The 22,792-nt window shown below is 44.4% G+C and overlaps 1 protein-coding gene across 7 annotated transcripts in view; it reads right to left on the reverse strand.

Annotated features, from left to right (window-relative positions):
• The window catches only part of KIF13B (kinesin family member 13B), a 194,130-nt gene that overhangs the window by 31,842 nt on the left and 139,496 nt on the right, over window positions 1-22,792 (reverse strand). For 4 of the 7 annotated variants that reach the window (XM_045399003.3, XM_045399002.3, XM_045399005.3 and 1 more), the window contains 6 exons: window positions 21,958-22,082; window positions 19,872-20,048; window positions 16,428-16,520; window positions 12,561-12,713; window positions 12,014-12,154; window positions 10,775-10,828 (listed from right to left, as the gene is read on the reverse strand). In XM_045399003.3, the coding sequence (XP_045254938.1) occupies window positions 10,775-10,828; window positions 12,014-12,154; window positions 12,561-12,713; window positions 16,428-16,520; window positions 19,872-20,048; window positions 21,958-22,082 (743 nt within the window). The remainder of the gene's footprint in view (window positions 1-10,774; window positions 10,829-12,013; window positions 12,155-12,560; window positions 12,714-16,427; window positions 16,521-19,871; window positions 20,049-21,957; window positions 22,083-22,792) is intronic. The other 3 variants (XM_074000589.1, XM_005562969.4, XM_074000591.1) reach the window with 1 other exon arrangement.

Here is a 22,792-nt window from a genome sequence, read left to right on the forward strand (position 1 = left end):
TGCATGGGTGTGCCATCATAGCGCATGTAACCTCCAACGCTTAGACTCAAGCAACCCTCCCGCCTCAGTCTCCAGAGTAGTGGGGACTACAGGTACATGCCACCACAGGAGGCTAATCTTTTTACTACTTTTGTAGAGATGGGATGTCACTATGTTGCCCATACTAGTCTCAAACTCCCAGCTTCAAGCATTCCTCCTGCCTTGGTCTCCCAAAGTGCTGTGATTATAGGTGTGAGCCACCATGCCTGACCAGCACTTTTCTCCTTGTCATCCTGCTTATTTTATTAATTTCTCCAACAACAACAACAATGCCCCCCCACACACATTTGGACAGCCCCTCCATACTGCAGTTTACAGTCTCCCATTAAGCTCTGTCCTAACATGTTTTCTACTCTGTGCATCCTGTTGCCTCCCACAGAATACAGACATATTCCTTCCGCAATTCTCCCTTCGGTTCTGCTTTGAGACAACTTCTGCTCTTTTGCCTCAAGATGCCCTTTTTCACTCAGTTCTCCACAGAAACCCACGAACAACTCTGTAGTCAGAGGGTGCCTCTTCTCTCTACTCCCAGACTGTGTTTCCACTCACTCACATACAGTGCGTAACAGTAAATATTACCAAACCTCTCATTTTAAATAGATATTAAAGATATATTACAGTCAAGCCCAAGTCAAATAATTACAAATTCTCAATGATGGAAGTCTCTGAATTATCAAATTTTATTGTACTCTCAACTTATTTGTAAATACCCATTAAAGACATTTCATCAGCTGATGGATTAAAAGACCATTCCAGGCTGGGCGTGGTGGCTCAGGCCTATAATCCCAGCACTTTGGGAGGCCGAGGCAGGCGGATCACGAGGTCAGGAGATCGAGACCATCCTGGCTAACACGGTGAAACCCTGTCTCTACTAAAAATACAAAAAATTAGCTGGGCGTGGTGGTGGGCACCTATAGTCCCAGCTACTCGGGAGGCTGAGGCAGGAGAATGGCGGGAACCTGGGAGGCGGAGTTTGCAGTGAGCAGAGATTGCGCCCCTGCACTCCAGCCTGGGCGATAGGGCGAGACTCCGTCTCAAAAAAACAAAAACAAAAACAAAAACAAAACATTCCAAAATTCATGTTGAGCCATAAAAATAGTGATACCATCAAAGCACTTTTAACTTCAGCCCTATCTAGGGAAGATATAAACCCCAAACGTTGCTTGCTTCTACTAAAACTGGTAAGAGATGAGACCAAATCTTTTAAATGCTTTAAGTTCCCTTTGATCCCCTGATAACCACTGACTTCTTTACCACTGGAGTTTAATAAACACGTGAATATGAGTTTGAGCTAGCGCTGCACAGATGAATAACCCTAACGATTAACTCAAGGTTTTTTGTTTGTTTGTTTGTTTGTTTGAGACTGAGTTTCGTTCTTGTCGATCAGGCTGGAGAGCAGCTGCGCGATCTCTGCTCACGGCAACCTCCGCCTCCCGGGTTCAAGCGATTCTCCGGCTTCAGCCTCCTGAGTAGTTGGGATTACAGGCATGCGCCACCATGCCCGGCTAATTTTGTATTTTCAGTAGAGATGGGAGGGTTTCTCCATGTTGGTCAGGCTGGTCCTGACCTCAGGTGATCCGCCCACCTCGGCCTCCCAAAGTGCTGAGATTACAGGCGTGAGCCACCGGGCCTGGCAAGTTTTCTTTACTAATTGCCCTGAACAGCAGGATGGGGACAGTGAGTTCTCGCTGCTCTTGAAGATGGATTGTGGAGGAAGGGCCTCTTAGGTTTCAGAAATGTATTGGAAACTCATCTGCTTTTAGTAGCAACCTAAGTACTGATCATAAAAATCAATAAGCCCTAAGTGATCTGGATCCTGTGTACCTCAGAGAATGCCACTTTTCCCTAGGAACTCTCTCAGCACTTGGTATCATTTTTTAAATTGGTGTGATGGTCAGGATTGATTAGGAAGCAAGGAGAACAAGAGAGACAGGAACATGTGATCAGTGAGACTGTGAGCTTTGAGATACTTGACCGAAGGAGCGCTGGCATCCCCATGAATCACACGCTGATTTACATACTTTAATGTTTTGTTAATTTTTGCATTCACATTTCATGATCTGTCTGGGAAGCTGTGGCCTTGTGTACCCCGGGATATCACCATTAGGTGACTGAACAGAGGTCAGCCCTCTGTGGAGTTTCTCAGAGGAAGAAAAGCCACCTGCTTTGTGTACAGTGGCGAGCTCACACATGGCTGTTCTGAAGACAGCTTACTTGAGAGTATTTATTTTCGTATTTTAGATTTTCTTTGTTTGGCAGCTGATATGGCTGCAGTCTGTCCCTACGGAAAACTAAGCCGGTGATCTGGAGTCGGCACCTGGGCTGCTTGACGTAGAATTGGGCCAACAACAAATCATGGAGGTGCCACCTCTTCCCCAAGGCACACCCAGGCCCTGACGGCTTCAGGGGCAGTTCTTCCCAGCAGGCACCACCCAATCAGAACAGAGCAGTAACTCCATCTCATTTACTCAAATACTGCAAGTGAGAACACTGAAAGCGACACAAGGCGTAGATCCTGCCAGCCCTGTGGAGTGCGACAAACAGAGACATGGCTCACTCTGCCCTCTACCTGAACAGTCATCTTAACCTTGAGGAACCTCACATGCTTCCCCCCAGCCACCTATTCTGATCCCACTGTTCTGAGACAGGGACCTCAAATTGCACTGGGATGGAAAAGGCTCTGCTTCAGAGGGAGCAACCAATGCAGATGCTAAACTGGATACCACTCGCTTTCCTCCTCCAGCTGATGCCTACGTATCTCTGCGGAAACGCTCCACTGGAATTACTCACTCGATTTTTCTCCTGCACTACACCTCCATCCTCTTGACAGAGGTAAAACCTGTGGTTCAGGGTCCGGCTACGGCTACACACACTGTTCCCCAAGGACAACGTAACGACTATCTTCCCAATACATTGTATATGCTTGGCTGTCCTAGAGTTACGCTCCCTTTACTGAAATGTTGGGGCAGATAAAAAAAAAAAAAAAGAAAAATGAAGCAACCCAGTTCAATGTACCTCACAGGGAGATGAACCCAGGACCATGGACTAAAAGGACTTCTCAGGATGCTGGAACTTCTGGCTCTCTCAATAGCTCAGATGTAAAACTGAAAGAGTATGATATCCCCGTTTTACCTCTCCTCCAGTGATCTCCACCCTCCACCTGAACTCGACAAAGATCCATCTCTCATCTGTCTCCAACACCCTGCATGTCTACCACACTTCAGAATCAGCCATGATACAGTTACACAAGAGGGAAGCTGGCTTCGTTTTGGATCCTTACCCAGCTTTACTGCCATTAGGGCGCATTTGTCCTCGCAGGCAGACTCAAAGAGAGAAAATCCCAGTCGATACTGAAGTCACTGGTAGCCAGCACCATGCTCAGGGGCAAAGTTGACGAGGTAAAAACACAGGAGGCACCGGGGGAGGGCCTGACTTGGTCCCCAGGCACCCCTGCAGTTTTCCCACTCCTGCTCCTCTGCCAGATACAAATTATTTGGGTTTTCTGGAAATGAGTCTGGTTTTGATCAGGAAAGTGACAAAAAGGTAAATAACGAGAAGTGCCAGTGACATTTCGGGTCCAAAGGCAGCTTCCACTGCAGCTGGAAGAGGAGTGACTCATGCTTGGCAGCTCCTCCCAGGGCTGCATGAAACCGTCACGGCTTTCAGGGAGGCGATGGAGCCAACACAAAATTCAATTCTGCTAACTGGATATTTGTTCACGCTATTGACTAATCTTCATTTCCTCAAAAACTCCAATCAAAAGACGACAATCATACAACCTTACTGGCTTATTAAAAATAAAATTTCTCCTAAAATAACTCTGGAAATAAAAATGGTTTTGTCGAAAGCATTTGTCGCACTGCAGAAGACCTCAATGCATAGCTGACTCCGGGGGGGAAAGATCAGCGACACGCCGAAATTCACCCTGCACCTCAACTTCAGCCGGTCTTGGCAGACACTCATAAAAACCCTGCTAAGGTTTCATTATACCTACAGGAAATATCTGTACAATAATGACGAAACACCCAATAGCAATAAATAGCAACACTACTTCAATCAGGGATCGTATTTTATATTTTTAATTGAAAGACTTATCCCAAGAGTGATTTATTTTAGGCCCTATGGTGAATTTTGCATTTGGAATAGTTAACCAAACTATTTTTTTTTAATTAATTAGTTCATCAACTCAATCTTGGTGAAGTTCAGCAAAACAATTCCACTTTTCACATGTAGGGGCATCGACAAATAGAGGAATGGAAAGCAGGCTGGCCTTACTCCAAGTATTATTAGGCCAAACTGTGAGTTTGTCTTTAGAACCTAACCACTTCCCTCTCGCCTCCCATACCCCTAATCCTATCACACAGAGAGGCATGTGCCTCCCTGCCCACTTCACAATGTCTCTCATGTACCCAATTGAGAAATCTTTGCTACAACATTAACTGAAAACTAAGAGACCCTCACCAGAACCTCCCGGTGGCCTCTCTCTGCTTCTAACATTATTCCAACTAACCTGACCTGACTGCTCCCGTGTGATGTGATACAGAATACACAGCATGACAGACCCTACAATCTACAGTTCTGATTTGTAATTAGCATCAGAGAGATGAACGTATGGATTAATGGAAGGGACCCCAAAAATGTCTGCAAAGCAGACATAACTAATGTCATTATAATTGTCAATGATTTCAAAATGTATTTTCTAGCATTCTCAGCATCATCAAGTCCAGCTTAAAATTACATTTCTGACTCAACTCTCCTGTACATTCAACATTTTCATGCAAAGAAACCAAGATGGTCCCACTGGGCACAATTCTGGTGTGAAAAGGTCACCTAGAGCACCTTCACCATGGTTTGCTCCCCACTCACCCTCACCCAAGCTTCCAGGTCTCCAAAAGTTTATTATTTATTTTAATACGAATTAACTCCAACTCCTCACATTCCAAGACCTTCTAAATCCAGTAGGCTGCCTTAATTCCCGGTCTTTTTTGACAGATAAATACTTTTATAAACAGCCTTGGACCCAGGTAACAGGGAACATTTGCAAGGCATCACTTGTACTGGTTGTACCGACAGACAGACATACTGCCATAGGTATTTTTACAAAAGGGTGAGGGTTAGTGGATCACAAGGTTAGGAGATCAAAACCATCCTGGCTAACACGGTGAAACCCTGTCTCCATTAAAAAATGCAAAAAATTAGCCAGGCATGGTGGCAGGCTAATAGTCCCAGCTACTCAGGAGGCTGAAGCAGGAGAATGGCATGAACCCAGGAGGTGGAACTTGCAGTGAGCTGGAGTGCAAGCCACTGCACTCCAGCCTGGGCGACAGAGCGAGACTCTGTCTCAAAAAAAAAAGGGGGGAGGGGGGTGAGGGTTAGTACAGTGTAGAATGTAGTCATCTTCTAAAAACTACAGTTAAAAAAGCAGTCATAAGCTGGAGGGAAAAGCAAGCATGGTAAGTTTTAGAGAGTAGGATAGTGCTTGTATCCCACTCAGGAGAAAAGCCTAATGAATTAGTTATCTCTCCCTGGAGCTCTGAAAACTGAGGAACGCAGAAGTCCCCAAAAGAAAAAACAAACAAAAAAAACCACGAGTCTGAGATTTCCAATACAACAATGTTTTCAGTATCTCTCCTTTGGGATTTTGTATGCAGGCTATTAAGGAAAAAGCAACTGGAGACCTCCTCAAAACACTAACTACAGAAGAACAAAAACTTCCAACAAGTTAAAATGTTGGAAAATAAGACTTTAAGATCATCTCTTCACGTGGTCCAAAAGCCAAGTAATATAAAAAGGTACACAGCGAGATGTCTCCTCCGACCTCTACCCTGACTTGCTGACCCACTGCAACCTCCCACCCCCATCCCCAGGCAGGTAAAGGAACGATGAATCCTTACAGCTTCTCATTTACATGCAGGCAAATCTATAAGCAACCCTCCCATTATAGACAGTGGTATATTGTTCCGCACTTCGTTTTTAATCACTAAATATATGCTGGCAATCTTTTCATATACTTGAAAGGGTTTCTGGTCATTTTTACAGCTGCATAGTGTCCATTTGTGTGTGTAACAATGTTGCCACCAATGCCCTTGTACATACTACCTGTGTAAGCATTGCCGCGTTAAGGAGTTGTAGGATCCTGAGCATTCTGTGTGTTTAAACACTACTCCCTCCTGAGAAGTGCTGCTACAGGTGGCCCATAGCACTTTGATTTTAAGGCAATGCCACACAATATTTAAAGATGTTTTTCCTTGTTTCATTTAAAAGGCCACAGGGAGAGTCTCTTGTTCCCTGCTGCTATGGGGGTAGAGGGGTGTTTCTTAAGAAAATACAATTTAAAACATTTTTATTTTCCCTAATGTTATTTCAGGATGCTCTATTTTAGGTAAGACCACTGTGAGTCCCTTCCACTGAAAATGGGGAAGCTGTTCTGCACCCCTTACAAGGGGATCTGGAACCAAAGCCCTTTGGGCTAGTCTTTTTCTCCTCTATCACCTGAACTTGCTCATCTGTTAAGGTCGATCCATACAACTCTGTTGAAGAACATTTCTGCTTCACTTCGCCCTGTGGAGAAACAATTCTCCAATTCTGACACGCGGACATTCACCTAACTGGCTGAGCTGACACGTGGTGAGCCCCATGGTGCTGAGGCCCTGGTATCCATGGCAACCTTCCAGGCTTGTGGGTGCCAAAAGCCTCCACCGCTGAACTGGAAGCAAAGCTAGGACTGGCAGGCTGGCGTCTCTGTCTCTCCTGACATACTTCACCATTTCTCAGAGGATGGGACTGCCACGGTTGGGGAGAGCCAGAGAGGCCAAAATCTGAGGAGGACCGCAAACCACTGCCGTCCTTGAACAAAGGCGCACGACCTTGAGAGCACTATGACCAGGGCTTGAGATGTACATGAAACAGCACGGAGAGATGCGTCCTTATGCCTGCGCTGGCACTGCCACAGGAGGGGCAGCCGAGCAGCCAGAACCCAGGCTTTCTTCATCTTCACTAAGTTACCTAGGCACCCCAAGGAACCAAAAACCAGAAGTAGGAAGGTCCAGAAGCATTAACACAACTGTGTAACATTATAGTTACTTGCCTAATACGATTTGTCCTGCTAACCCTCAGCCCTCAGCACAGAAGGCACCTTGCACAGGCACACAATGAGTGCTGCAGTGTCGCACCTGAAATGGTCTCCTCCATCCTCACCCCATGCTGTCTCTGAAGCATCTGGATGGAGTCCTTCCTAAAACACTCCTCCCCTGGACTGCTGAGACTCCCTTGGCCCTGCCTTCCTCCCTGGTGCCACCACCTTAGCACCGTGACCCTAAGCATCACCCCGCCTTGGTGCTCCCTAGCCAACCCAGCCCCTCACTGTCCCCACTATCCCCTCGGGCTCCCGAACCTGACTTCAACTCAGACACATGAGACCCTCAAAAATGGAACTGAATCATTTCTTCCCCAAGCCTGCCCTATAGTTCATCTCTCGGACCTATATACTGCTGTCCAAAACCCAATGTCACCCAAGTCCCCTCACTCCAGCCCCTCACATACCTGGCCTCTGCAGGATTCTAGAGTCCCCCTCTCCAACCCATCTGTGTCTCTCCTCCTCTCTCTAGCTACTTCTCCCCTAACCAGTCCCTCCACCCTCCGACTCAAAACCATTTTCCCCCACGTTTGCACTGATAACTGTATACATTTATACCATATAGTTTCCTAATGCAAAATTACACACCACAGCCAGGGACAGGGTGGGACTCAGCTGGACCATTAAAACAAACTTTCTAATTCACATGTGGCCATGTTACTGCTCTGTTTTCAATTCCTTCCATGGTGTCCAACTCCTCTGCCATTCGTTGGGCCATGACGTCAGGATGCCAAAAATAAGGCCCCATGTCTCTGGATTCTGCCCACAGACTCCCTCTTTTTTTTTTTTTTTTTTTTTAAGACAGGTTCTCTGTTACCCAGGCTGGAGTGCAATGTTGTGATCATAGTTCACTGTGGCCTCAAACTCCCAGGCTCCCATGATCCTCCCCCGCCTCAGCCTCGAGTGGCTGGGATTACAGGTGTAAGCCATCATGCCTAATTTTTTAAACTTTTTTGCAGAGAAGGGGACTCCCTATGTTTCCCAGGCTGGTCTCAAACGGCTGGGCTCAAGCCATCCTCCCACCCTGGCCTCCCAAACCACTGAGATTACAAGCATGAGCCACCGTGCCCAGCCCATACGCCCTGTGCTTGACCCCCACCACGTGTACTGTCAAGAACACAGCAAGCTGCTTCATCCCCAAGCCTTCCTTCATACAGCTCCTTCCCTGCCTGTGTGGACCTCAGCGTCATCCTTCAGGGAAAGGCTTAAGAATGGCCTCCGCCCTGCAGCCTCCTGTGAGTCGTGTGTGAAGCCAGTTGGGGGTCCACGCCCTCTGCCGTGCCCTGGCTCCGTTCTAATAGCGTCTCTGCTCCTTTGTTCTATTTTTCGGGTGTACATGAGGGACGGTACTTTTCTTTGAAGTAGATTCTATTATGTTCTGTTATTGTATCCATTTAAAATAAGGAAACTGGGCAGAGTTTTTTTTGTTTGTTTTTTTTTTTTTTTTGAGACGGAGTCTTGCTCTGTTATCCAGGCTGGAGTGCAGTGGCACAATCTTGGCTCACTGCAACCTCTGCCTCCCAGTACAAGCAATTCTCCTGCCTCAGCCTTCCGAGTAGCTGGGATTACAGGCATCTGGTACCAAGCCCAGCTAATTTTTGTATTTTTAGTAGAGATGGGGTTTCACCATGTTGGTAAAGCTGGTCTCAAACTCCTGACCTCAGGTGATCCACTGGCCTCGACCTCCCAAAGTGCTGGGATTACAGGTCTGGCCAGAGTTTTCTTAACAGAAGAAAAACAGAAGAATTTTGGCCACTTCTTTTAAGGAACTTATAACTGGAGATTTGGGTTAGATGCATTTCCCAAAAAAACACAGAAAGTCGTATTTTTCTTATATTTTCCTTAAGATATTTTACTTACATTAAAAAATCACGTACAACCAATTTTCAAAAACTCTGCTCTCCTCAGGTAATCACGACTGATGCTAAACTACAGCTAATCGAACCTATCACTGGCAGAGAACAAGCAAGCATTCAAACTTCAGCACCCTTACAGAAACCATGTCCATGCAGGGCTTCAGCGAATGGGTGAGCTGGACAGCAATTTGTATGTCTATAAACACATACATGTATCATAGTGTAGGCAAACTACTCATAATCTAGATCTTAAAAGAGTCTAGAGCCGGGAGCAGTGGCTCACGTCTGTAATCCCAGCACTTTGGGAGGCCAAGGCAGGCAGATCACTTGAGGTCAGGAGTTCGAGACCAGGCTGGCCAACATGGTGAAATCCCGTCTCTACTAAAAATACAAAAATTAGCAGGGCGTGGTGGCGAGTGCCTGCAATCACAGCTACTGGGGAGGCTGAGGCAAGAGAATCACTTGAACGTGAGAGACAGAAGCGGCAGTGAGCTGAGATGGTGCCACTGCACTCTAGCCTGGGCAACAAGAGCGAAACTCTGTCTCAAAAAATAATAAATAAATAAATAAATATGCAAATAAACAAATAAACAGTCTAATGAATCAACTTCATTTTCATTGTTCTTAAATTTTTATAAGGAAAATGTCAAACATACACAAAAGCAGAGTGTAGAATAATTAACAATAGGAATAGCATAATGAACCCCACACAGCTAAGAATTATCATGAAGCAGCCAATCTTCTGTCTGTCTCTCTCACTCTGATTTGAGTGAGATCTGAAAACAAGTCCCTCACATGAGACCATCTCATAAGACCACAGCCGCTACTGACCTCCTCCAGGGCCGCAAATCAACCTGGAGCATGCTGCACACAGATGGCAGCACCAACATCTACCCAGACCCCGCAAAAGCGACAGGCACAAACTATGGTGTGTGGTGCCCAAATAAGATGGTTTCAAGGAGCGCTAACCTTTTTTAAAAATAAGAATGAGTTCTCCATGCTTCAAACTCTGTTAAACAGGGAAGGCTCTATTACAAGTAAATAAATTCCAGTGAACAAAATTTCCGTTCCCTTGTTTTTCTTTCTTCTCACAAATAATGTTAACTTTTAGATATAATTTTCTTATTCCTCAAACATTTTCTATCATTATACATCAGTACTTCACCATAAAACTCTGATTTCAGCAGGGCACAGCGGCTCACGCCTGTAATCCCAGCACTTTGGGAGGCTGAGGCGGGTGGATCACTTGCCATCAGGAGTTCACATGGCAAAGTCCCATCTCTACTAAAAACACAAAAATTAGCCGGGTGTGGCGGCATGTGCCTGTAATCCCAGGTACTACTCGGCAGGCTGAAGCAGGAGAATCACTTGAACCTGGGAGGTGGAGGTTATAGTGAGCCGAGATGGCGCCATTGCACTCCAGCCTGGGTGACAAGAGTGAAACTCTGTCTCCAAAAAAAAAAATCTAATTTAAAGTTTCTTTTCTGACAGAAATAGGAAGATAATTTAGACAGAAGCAAGCTTTAGAGGAAAATTGTTTTTCAACCCCAGTAGAGTCTAGTAAACCTTATTTTAATTGGCAGGTTAAAAGAAATGAACTCTAAAATACTTTCCAGTAAGTTTCACATAATACAGATGAGTAGGGGAAATTCTGGTTTGCAAAAATAACCTGAGATTTGAGAAGATGAAAGCCGAATGGGAAATGGGCCTTAAAACACTGATAGAAATAGTTACAAACACCTACCTTGTTGTTGCCTAGACTGTATGATGGAATGAGATCTTGTCGGCTTCCAGACAACTGAAGAAGAAAGAAAGGAGGGTTAGTTCTTTATGCATCAGAGCATAAAAATGTGGTTTAGGCAATGTCAGCCTTTGCCAACCCAGTCAACCAAACGTCAAAAATTTGGGTGGCAGCAGAGAGGTTGTCAAGACGAAGGCTGCACACTAGTGGTCTTTGGGACATTACCAACATTGAATTGGTTATGAACAATTTTCAGATGAGAGGTTTCTGTAAGATCTGGATATTCAGTTCACACTGAGGTCACAACCGGCTGGACCTGAACAAGAGCTGTCCTGTTGGGTGAGCCCTTCTGTGTGAAAGATACCAGGTTACTGGTTGTCTTACCATGGCCTGAGCTTATGATTCCTTTCTCTGGGTATTTGTAGCAACTGTAAATAAACTCACAAACTATTTAAATTATCAGATCCCAAATACTGAATCTCTGCATATATCAGTGTATTTTAATATATCATTTTCTGGAGAAATGAGACGTTATCTGCCTTGAGTTAAAGTGATCTTCCTAAATATCTGAGATGGTTGGTGGCGTCCAGTGTGAAACTCCTCCTATCGCTCTCCCTTCTCTCTCAGACGCTAAGGCCAATGTCAGCTGCCCTTTCTCACAGCGCTTGTGCTGTAACTTCTCTCTGTGTGAAGTTAGGATGAAAGTGTCATTTTTCATATCCACATCTTCATCAAAAATGAGGAAAAGAGTAATAAATCAAGGGGCCAAGAGCCTATTTCTTTGTGAAGGATTATTCCCACGTTCAATATGCACATAAATTATATCTAGGTTTTTAAAAACAACAATAAACTGAAGCCATTGTTATGAAACAACCCCATGTATCTGACACATGGACACCACCCTGGCTGTCTTGTGAACAACTGGTTTCTGAACCTAGTCCAGACTCCTCCTCAACTTAAAAATAATCTGATCCAAGAAAATGGCATTGGTTTGCAATGGGCCCTTGGCTAGTTCTGGTTTAGTTCAACAAACATTCACTGAACACCTCAGTCTATGCTAGGCAGTGGTGATGGGAAGATAAGAAACAACTGAAAGGTACTTAACTGCTACTTCCCCTACAATATTAACAGGAATGGGGCAGAGGTGCACAGACCCAATGGGGTAGAGACCAGGGGACCTGACATCAGTCCTGGCAAGGGAAGGGTTTCAGAGATGGGGTTTGACAGGTGGAAAAGAGTTACCCAAGAAAAGAGGAGAGGAGAGAAGTCCCAGGCACAGCACAGAGCTTGGTTCCACACACTCACTCTGTTCACATTTGGAGAACTGATACTCCTCCTGCTCAACTTCCCTTTTCCTGTTAACTGTTCCTTCACTGCAACTTCCTGCGAATCAGAAAACATACAGAGGAAAAAGACATGTAAGAGACACACTGCAAAAGCAACACCATGTACAGCAGACTTGCATCCCCCATCTATACAGACATCCCTAGCTATTTAAACAATGCTGTTATGTGATTATTACGTACTGCATGCCTGTATCAAAACAGTACATGTGCTCCATAAATACATACATCTACTATGTACCCATAAACAGTTTTTTTAAATTAAATAAAGGCTGTTACTTCATAAGACAGAATGATCCAATTATAATCACTCTGGATTATTCAAAGTTCGTAAGAGTGAACTCTTCAAATGTTAGGTGCAACAACACTGTGAATTACAGAGTCCAACACAGACTCAGCCTGCATCAGGGCCTCTGCTGCCTGCCCTATCCACGCGGTTGGCTAACCTGGCGCAGACGATCTAAAGTCAGGAGGTTTTCTACAGCCAGCACGCTCCTGAGGTACTTTTCAATATAAGCCTCCGAGTCAGCAGAAGCTGGATTTTCAACATTGGCTGCCATTCTTGCTAATGCTTCCCGTTCCTCCACTCCCTGGGCATCCTGAGGAGTAGAAAGTTGCACATTATAAAAGCTTCTTGATTTACACACATACACGCGTGCACACACACATACACACACATGCACACACACACAGAACGTATTCCAAAGCTCCATTTTAAAGTCAGCTTTGGAAGGCCAATGCATTTTTCCAAGGAAATAATGAAAAAGTGATCAGGTGGCTAAGTCCACTTGAAAGGCCGGTTAAGTTAAACACAGCACAGCTGAAACACAGCGCATTCTCAACAAAACTGTTCTCTACTACATTCCCACTGCAAAAAACCCATGACTGGTTAGAAAGGATTTTGTCGACTAGCCAGAAATGTAACCACCATAAAAACAATATTTCAGGAACATTACCCCCCGACCTGGAACTCCTGAGGGACAGAGAAAGGGAAGAGGGACTGGGGTGACTGCTACACAGGGTGTCAATCAAACTGCCTCCCAGGGAGGAGACCCGGTATGGAGAAAATAGTGGACATAGGGTTTCAGCGCCTGCCACCACGCAGCCCGGGGTAGCTAACATATTCAGAACATCGCAGCTTCTAGAACCGGTTCAATCTTCTGCTCGAGTGGCAGAGGCCAAAGGCCTGGAGCCAGCCAAAGAGAGGTTGTCTAGGTAAGTTCTCCTACACTGAGCTTTCTGGTACAGCCCGTCCCCAATCCTGGGACATGAGCTGGCTGCGAATACAAATGGGAGATGCACAGTCAGAAAGAAGCTTTATTAATGTATTTAGTTATTTCAAGCAAAGTGGGCTCTTAACAAATTACTATTCTCAGAGACAATCAGATACTTTATTCACTTGTAAATTTCTTATAATTATGCCAAAACTACAGAATGTATATCCATATACCACTGCACCTTAAATGCCATCAACTGTAAGACAAAAGATTTTATACATGATTGAGGGGAAAAAAACTCTGTTAATTTTAAGATACCATCAGTTACGACACATTCTACTTCAAAGATACTTTAAACAATTTAAGTGAGTCCTAGAACAGATAAAATATGGGAGGATTTGTAAGATGGCTTAAGTTCACAAAAACTTTTTTGTCTTGTACAGTAATTCACTTAAGCCTCATAATAACCATGAAAAGAAGGAATCATCCTCATTTCCTAGATGACAAGAGGAAGACCACACAATTTGCAAGAGTCAAGACTAGAACTTAGGTCTCCCGTCTCCTGGTAGGATATTCTTTTCACCCCAACACAGAATACTTTCAGTGTCTGAAGGGAACAGACATTATCCTCATTTTATAAGGAGAAAGAAACTGTCTCTGGCCTGGGCTACTTCTTTTGGCCATGATGCCCTATTGGCTTCTGTGATACAGAACCCAAGGAACTTTTGGGGCTTTTTCATGATGAAACTTGCCTATTATGGGATCTTTTTGTTTTGTTTTTGGGTCTAGTCTTTACACAATCAGTTTTATGTTTCATTTTGCCTCTATCATCAGGATTTGATAATGTGGAAACAACGTTTGCCAGCTTGGATGTTTAGCTAACTAACAGCACAATTACATGAGGTTATGTTTATCTTCAAGCTGATCCCCCCATATTTCTTTCCTTTTAAACCCTGTCCTCTGGAGAATAAAAGCACTTTTAAGAGGCATAAGAAACTAAGTGGAAGAGAAGGAAAAGGGAGGGGTGAAGAGAGAAAAGAAATGAAAACAGTTTCCTATAGCCATCACTGTTTCTCAACTGCATTCAAGCAATTTACAGAGACAAGATCTGAAACAACTGGAAGATACAGAAAATGTTTAGATACATAAACAGTAAGTCTCTAGCTAGACATAGATGTATATTTATTTTAAATCTTGCAAACAAGAGTGAATGAAGCACACAGAGCAATCTATTACAGACCCAAGACCGTGCAACAACTAACTCTGCAAACAGGCTTAATTTTTAAATATTCTGCAAACTCCAAATTAAATAATTAGATGGTTAATATTTGCTATGCAAGCCTAACACTTTAAAGATCCAGGAAAGAACAAGTTACTATCCAACATGATTTGAGAGGCAAAAGCATCCTGCAACACAAGATATCTAAAAGAAAGCCTAAGTACTGTGTAATATTTTTCTTTTCCAAAAGCTGATCTCTGGCAGGGCGTGGTGGCTCACGCCTGTAATCTCAGCACTTTGGGAGGCCAAGACGGGCGGATCAGGAGGTCAGGAGATTGAGAACATCCTGGCCAACATGGTGAAACCCCGTCCCTACTAAAAATACAAAAATTAGCTGGGCATGGTGGCACATGCCTGTAATCCCAGCCACTCGGAGGGCTGAGGCAGGAGAATCACTTGAACCCGGGAGTTGGAGGTTGCAGTGACCCAAGATCATGCCACTGCACTCCACCCTGGTGACAGAGCAAGACTCAGTCTCAATTAAAAAAAAAAAAAAAAAGCTGATCTCTGTATTAAAATATACACTGTTCACCTATTGTTCAAATACTCAACAGTGTCGATGGGCAAATCCTAAGCCCTGAAATGACAGGAACTGGTGCTGGTGTTGATGGCATGGTGAGGAAGGGCATCCTCTGATGTCTCACATCCCCCACTTCTCCAACCCCGAGGAAGTGAAACCTCCACCACCTTGCCCACACCCCCTCTTTGAGGGTGAGGGTGGGAGAAGGAATTTTCTCTTTTCAGAGTCCTTCACTTAAGACCCTCACTTCTCCTGGCCCTGCAAGGGATGCCCCATTTCCCAGCTGTGCTGGTATCTGGGTGAATGAATACACATCTAATTCAGGAATGACCTATCAGGAAGTACAGATAAGCCACATCTTCCATCAAGTTTGTACCAAGGATAAATTTAAGCTCTGCTTCTCTGAATCCTCTGAATATCTCAATTAGTTCAGAAAGAGAAATACTAATAGTACTAATAAAATAATCATAGTAACAACAATCGTAGCAATAACATTTTCTCTAGCACATGCACAACCGTTGGTACAAACTGTCTCATTTGACCCTTAAAAATACTTTGTGCAAAGGTATTACTAACCCCATTTGACAAGAAAAAAAAATACGGACTCAGAGTAATTTACGCAAGTTCATTTTCCTAGTAAGTGACAGAAACAAGATTTCTGTTTGACTTCAGGATCCAACTGGAATCTCTATGCTATATTGCCTCCCTTCCTGGGTACAATATGTTTCTCTTCTGTCATCTTCTGTGTAAAAAGGTGTTGATTTGCTTTTCAAAAGAAAGTTCTTCAACAAAATACTAAAACTGGAACTTTTTTTTTTTTTTTTCAGACGGAGTCTTGCTCTGTCTCCCAGGCTGGAGTGCAGTGGCGGGATCTCGGCTCACTGCAAGCTCCGCCTCCCGGGTTCATGCCATTCTCCTGCCTCAGCCTCCCGAGTAGCTGGGACTACAGGCGCCCGCCACCTCGCCCGGCTAGTTTTTTGTATTTTTTAGTAGAGACGGGGTTTCACCGTGTTAGCCAGGATGGTGTCGATCTCCTGACCTCGTGATCCGCCCGTCTTGGCCTCCCAAAGTGCTGGGATTACAGGCTTGAGCCACCGCACCCAGCTAAAACTGTAATTTTTAAAGCCACAAGTACATTGTACTATGAATTGATATTAGAAAATCGTTCTAAAAATCTACAGCTTCCCTAAACATACACTTTCACTTCATATGTATGTCTTGGGTAGGTCACTTTTCAGGGAGTTGGCTCTTTTTTTAAGTGTTTATTTTTAGTAAATTCAAATTGTATATCCTTCACCTCTGGAATATTGGAGACAATTTCAAAAGTCACTCCACAGCCAGGAATAGAACTTCGATGAGACATCTTTTTTAGGAGACTCTGTGCAAAACCCTAGAGAAAAACAAAATAGAAGATATGGTTTCCCACCTAAAAAACTGAGTTTACATTATTAACAAAAGACAGCATAGAAAATACCGGTTCATTCTAACCAAAAGAAAACAGGTCATGTTTCCAACATAAGCAAGTGAAATCACCAAGTACCGTTTCCTCAACGTCGTCCTATGGTACGAAACCAACTTATTAGATGCCCACCGTGTGTGAAGGGTCCCACACCCAACACAGGAAAAGTACAGACCTCCAAGTCTGTAAACTGGCAGTAGGCATCCAGAAGAACGGTGCTTAAATGCTACAGAAATATAAGCTTGTTGACTTCCACACAATAAAATGACCTTCTAACTAAGACAGAAGCAAGGACTGGTGAGGCTTACACATTTTTTTCTCCCCAGCACGATGGACATCTCGTACCATGAATATTGACAAGTCCAGGCATTAAATTCTTGACCAAAGCAAGATCGTTATGAGGAATGATTTAAGAGTGCACGGTCATTGTTTATGCTGACTGCGCTCTTTGCACAGTTAGGAATTGAACTGTTGAATTAATGTATAGATGACTCATTTCAAGATGCTGTTAAGACTGAACACCCTGCAGAGGTTGAAGAGAGCAGGGATGAGAGCAGAATACCATCAGGGAACAAAGGTAAAGGGGAGAGAACATGAAATGGGCACCGAGCTTTCTACCCACGCAAAAGGAACAGCAGAAACATGTGAAGCCCCCAAGAAAAGAGCAAAGCCAAGCTATTTGGTCTTAGATATACACCATTTCAGAAACCTACCTAATGATAATTTATTTCATATTCAATGATCTTTAAATTTTTAAAAGAATATAGTATCTCAGAATGCAGGGAGACAATTTATGTCATTACTTCTCTCCCTTGACTTTAGCCTTGCAGTGCTGAGCCAAGGCTAATTATGCAAGTCAAGGTATAGAGATCGCTGTCCCTAGGGGTGGTGAAGGGAGATGTCGATGCTACTATTATCCGACCTTTTCGTTTTCCATTTGTATGGAATTAGTGAAGCTGACGTGTGTGTATTAGGGTCATGTGGAAGGTCCTATTCTTGTTATAAAGAAGAAGAGAGCCTTCCACATGACCATTCTTAGGAATGAAATATCTGAAATTGAGAGAGAAAATGGCATGCCTTACAAATACTTCCACATCATTTCAACCAGGAAAAAAAAAAAAATATATATATATATATATATATATGCCATATAGATATACATATATCCCATATATATATATGGAAACCTATTGTCCCTACAATAGAAACAAAAACCAAGCAACATGTGGTGACTGCACAATGTACCTTTTCTGTCAAGGACCCTGTAGGGCCGGTGGTTGTGGCAGGTCAGTCCCAGGGCCTGGCAACCAGGATGTCTAATTCCGAAATGGAAAATCGCTCTTCAAAATGCTCCTCATGAGCAGTGTGTCTTTTTCAAACCCTCACAGACTTATGAGAAAAGGAAGACAGAGAGAGTGAATGGGAGCATACCATACATCTATAGCTAACCCCGTGACCTGGATTTTATTGATGTTGGATTGCCAAGCTAAAGAGTTGCAATTTTAACGGCATTACCGCCAGTCTTCATTTCAAAGATTGATATCGGTGTGACATTTAGAACTAAAGATTAATTTTTAGGGGTGGAGATTACATCTAGGAGTCTGTCAACCATGACTGTGCTCTTTTAAATGAAAAGATTTTCATCTGTACTGGTTTTAGTCAGTGTATTGAGAATGCCTCAAAAAAGGGAGATAAGACAGTTAAAAGGATCCCCAGACGCAATCTCCCAAATCCTTATATTTGCAAAACTAGTAAGAGAAAGAATTTAAATTCTTTTTTTTTTTTTTTTTTTTTGAGACAGAGTTTCACTCTTGTTGCCCAGGCTAGAATGCAATGGGGCAATCTCAGCCCACCACAACCTCTGCCTCCCAGGTTTCAGCAATTCTCCTGCCTCAGCCTCCCTAGTAGCTGAGACTGCAGGCACCCGCCACCACGCCCAGCTAATTTTGTAGTTTTAGTAGAGACGGGGTTTCTCCATGTTGGTCAGGTTGGTCTCAAACTCCCAAACTCAGGTGATTCGCCTGCCTCGGCCTCCCAAAGCGTTGAGATTATAGGCGTGAGCCACCACACCCGGCCTTAAATTCTTACCTAGAAATTTTGTATTAAATCCCTTCATATGGCACATGGACTTTCACAATCCAGCTGCAACTATGCGAGAGCCACGCTCCTTGGCACAAGCAGGACCCCCAGCACATGGAGCTCCTCGTGGTCCCCGATCCTACCATGTCCTGCCCTCCCCACTTTTTCTGCACATGTATTTCCTCCGATCCACAGAACTGCATCTCCTTCTGCTCTGCCTAGCCAATGCCCCTCCTCTCTAAGTCCCAGCTCAAATGCTGCCCTCCTCTCTGAAGCGCCCCCACCACCCCCCAGCTCCCTGGGGCTGAATTCTTCCTTCTCTTACCTGCATTCTCACCACAAGTGGTGAGGACCTGCTGCACCACGCGCTCAGCTCAGGCCGAGAGCAGTTGCCTGTTATGTATCTACCTATGCAAATCAACCTGGCTCTTTCAGGACACAGACTTTTTTGTTTGTTTTTTGAGACACATTGCCCAGGCTGGACTCGAACTCCTAGGCTCAAGTAATCCCGCTGCCTCAGCCTCCTGAGTTGCTGGGAAAGCAGGTGTGCACCACTGCACTGGGCTCATTTCTTATTCACCTTTTTATCCCAAAGTCAAATATACACATCAAAGACGGCAAGAGGTAAAAGGTCTGGAAAGCACCCTGGCAGCATGGCGAGACCCCATCTCCATAAGAAAAACAAAAAATTAGCCAGGTGTGGTGGCACGTGCCTGTGGTCCCAGCTACTGGGGAGGCTGAAGTGGAAGGGTCACCTGAGCTCAGGAGGTGACGGCTGCAGTGAGCTATGATCGCATCACTGCACTCCAACCTGAGCAACAGAGCAAGACCCTATCTTAAAAAAAAAAAAAAGCCTGGAAACAGCAGAGTAAGAGGGAAACTCCTCATTTGACAGGGCCCAGATAAAAAGGCAACAACCAAACCACTGACCTTGCCCTTGACAGGGCTGTGTGGTACCCAAAAGAATAACCATGATTTGTGAATCTGCCCTAAGAAAGATTCAGTGTAAGAATACTGTCCAGGAGCAAGTGACACATCTGGGGCTTGAAGCAAGCATGGGTACAGGACAGCAGCAGTCACCTAGAAAAGAATAGGTCAGTGCTCCCAGGAGCCTGTTTGGACAGAAGGTTAGAGCAAGCACTGCCCGGCCCTACCCTCGGGTCGCAACTGTGGTTAGAGTCGTTTCTTCCACGGAAGACTAACCTGCCGGCCGTGAACATTGACACAGATTCTCTTGCGTAACACCAGTTGCATGTCAGCCGGGTGGCTGAGCTGGACCGTCACGCGCACGATCAGAAACAACCGCTCGTCCGCGGGCGTGCCTTTGCTGAGCTGAGGGCAGCCGTGCACCGCGGAGTCCCAGGAGGCTTCTGCTTTCGCCTGCAGAGAAGACAGAGAGGAAATAGGTTTCTCTCTTCTCCAGAAACACAAAAACTCTTTCAAGGAAACCACCTTGGCTCAGGCTGAAAGGGCATATGCCAGTCACCAGCGAAGTTCTACTATGACAGCTGCCCTGAAAAGACAATGGAGTGTGACAGTGTGGCCACAATCACCTTAGCCTGAAAAGTATAGGGCATGATGATCCCAGTTGGCTTACTTTTAAAGTTTGTATTAAAAATGCTCAAATGTCAAGAAAAGTTGCAAAAATTCAGTCGAGTGATCTGTAACCCTTTCATCACGATGTACCAACTGCTACCATCTGGCCACTTTTGCTTCTCTTTCTCAAAACTCACACACACACATTATCACTTTTGCTGAACCACTTTCAAGTAAGTTGCATATCATATCTAAGAAATTTAACAGCAATACATTATTATTTAATATAGAATCCATATTGAAATTTTTCAATTTTCCCATCCCGGAACCACACACTGCCTTAGTCATGTTCCTCTAGCCTACTCTAATCTGCAATAGCTCCTCAGCCCTTCCTTGTCCCTGCTGAACTGGAAGGGTGCCGGCCCACTGTTCACTGTTCACAGAATGCACAGCCGCTGTGTGTGTCGGACTGACTCCTCACTGTTAAGACTCAAGTTTTGATTCTTAGGGACACTACTAAGTAATGATGTGTCCTCAAAGCATCACATACAGCTTTCCTTCCTGATTATTTCAGAATTTTTCAAACATACTCAAAATTAGAAAATAAACTCCTGTGAGATACCCATCGCTCAGATTCAACCATTAAAATCAAGATGTCACCACATTGCCTTCACCTATTCTTTTCCTTTTTAATAAATCCTGGCTGGGTGCGGTGGCTCATGTCTGTCATCCCAGCACTTTGGGAGGCTGAGGCAAGTAGATTACTTGAGGTCAGGAGTTCGAGACCAGCCTGACCAACATGGAGAAAACCCATCTCTACTAAAAATACAAAAATTAGCCAGGCTTGATGACGTGCACCTGTACTCACAGCTACTTCGGAGGTTGAGGCAAGAGGATCACTTGAACCCGGGAGGTGAAGATTGCAATGAGCTGATATCGTGCCATTGCACTCCAGCCTGGGCAACAGAGTGAGACTCCATCTCAATTTAAAAAAAAAAAAAAAAAAAAAAAGTCCTGACAAAAGGATTTCAAAGCAAATCCCAGCCAGGCGCAGTGGCTCACACCTGTAATCCCAGCACTTTGGGAGGCCAAGACAGACGATCACTTCAGGTCAGGAGTTGAAGACCAGCTTGGCCAACATGATGAAACTCCATCTCTACTACAAAAAAAAAAAAAAAAAAAAAAAATATATATATATATATATATATATATATATATATTTTAGCAAGGCATGGTGGCACACACTTATAGTCCCAGCTACTTGGGAGGCTGAGGCAGGAGAATCACTTGAACCTGGGAGGTAGAGGCTGCAGTGAGCCAAGATCCTGCCACTGCACTCCAGCCTGGGTGACAGAGCGAGACTCCATCTCAAAACAAAAAAAAAAAAAACAAAAAAAAACCCCAAAGCAAATCCCAAACCTGGTGCCATTTTACCTCCATGCCCTTCCGCAACCCGTGCTTCCATCTCTCACTGGTTGAGGAACAGAGACAGCCTCAAGCTCCCGGCCGCTGCTGACCTGAATTGCTCACAAAAGCTCAGTACAAGTTACCAGGAAAGGAAGGAAAAGGTGAATGGATATAATATGATGCTCAAGCTCCATTCTTCTGCAAGTCATGATGAAAGGTTTTCCTTTATGTATTTTGAGAAATGTAAAGCACTGGCATGATTGCCTTATTAATTGTTTCAAAAAGCTCGAGGAGAGGTTAAGTAAACCACTTTTCATCTGATTGTCCCAAGTTACGCTTTCCTTACCTCCCCATCATGCTGTTTCACAATCTGCAGTTCAAAGAACTCCTCTTCTTCTTCCCCAGTCAAGGTCGCATCCCATCCACCAGCTTCTGGGTCATCAAGATTATCCTGAGAGCTGAAATCATCAGCTAAAAGCAAAGAATTTCCATTAAATACTGAGATCATTTTCAAGGATAACCCCTACCAGCTAAATTTCAATGTGATTATTAAAATTCTTCTGCTTCAAATTTCATTTACTTTTTGCTCTGAAATCTTACATGACACTGAAGATGACCATTTAAAAGTTCACGGATCTTAGAGATAAGAAAGTGCCTCAAAAAATGATCTCATCCAATCTGCTACATTTTTGCCTTATTTTATAGGGAAGAGAAATGAAACCAAGATACCTAAGAGGTTACCCAAGGTCATCTCATCAATATCAGTGACTGGGTTATAACGCAAATTCCCTACCATTTAGTGCACTGAAGGAGTGAGAAACGAGCCTGACAGTGACACTCAGCAGAAAGTTCCACTGGCTGTATGGGCTGGAAACAGAAGGGCTACACCATGGTCCCCTGGTTCCTCAGGCCTGAGCCTGGCCCTCCCCACTCCCCTTCACCTGGAGCTCATGGGCAGACATCTGAAGTTCCTTTTCTAGGAGGTGGGCACGGGAGGACCGAGAACATGGACCATGCTGACCAAAGTCCTGATCATCCCCTCGAATGCCCAGACTAACGCGTCTTCCTTAAGCTTATTGTTTTTCACTTTTTTATGCACATCCCTGCCTGCACCCAAATATGAGCACCTCACCTACCCAGGAAACCTAACAGAAGAACAGGCCAGAATCACCCTCAGGCGC

Source organism: Macaca fascicularis, chromosome 8 (assembly GCF_037993035.2).
Source record: "Macaca fascicularis isolate 582-1 chromosome 8, T2T-MFA8v1.1".
NCBI classification, from domain to species: domain Eukaryota; kingdom Metazoa; phylum Chordata; class Mammalia; order Primates; family Cercopithecidae; genus Macaca; species Macaca fascicularis.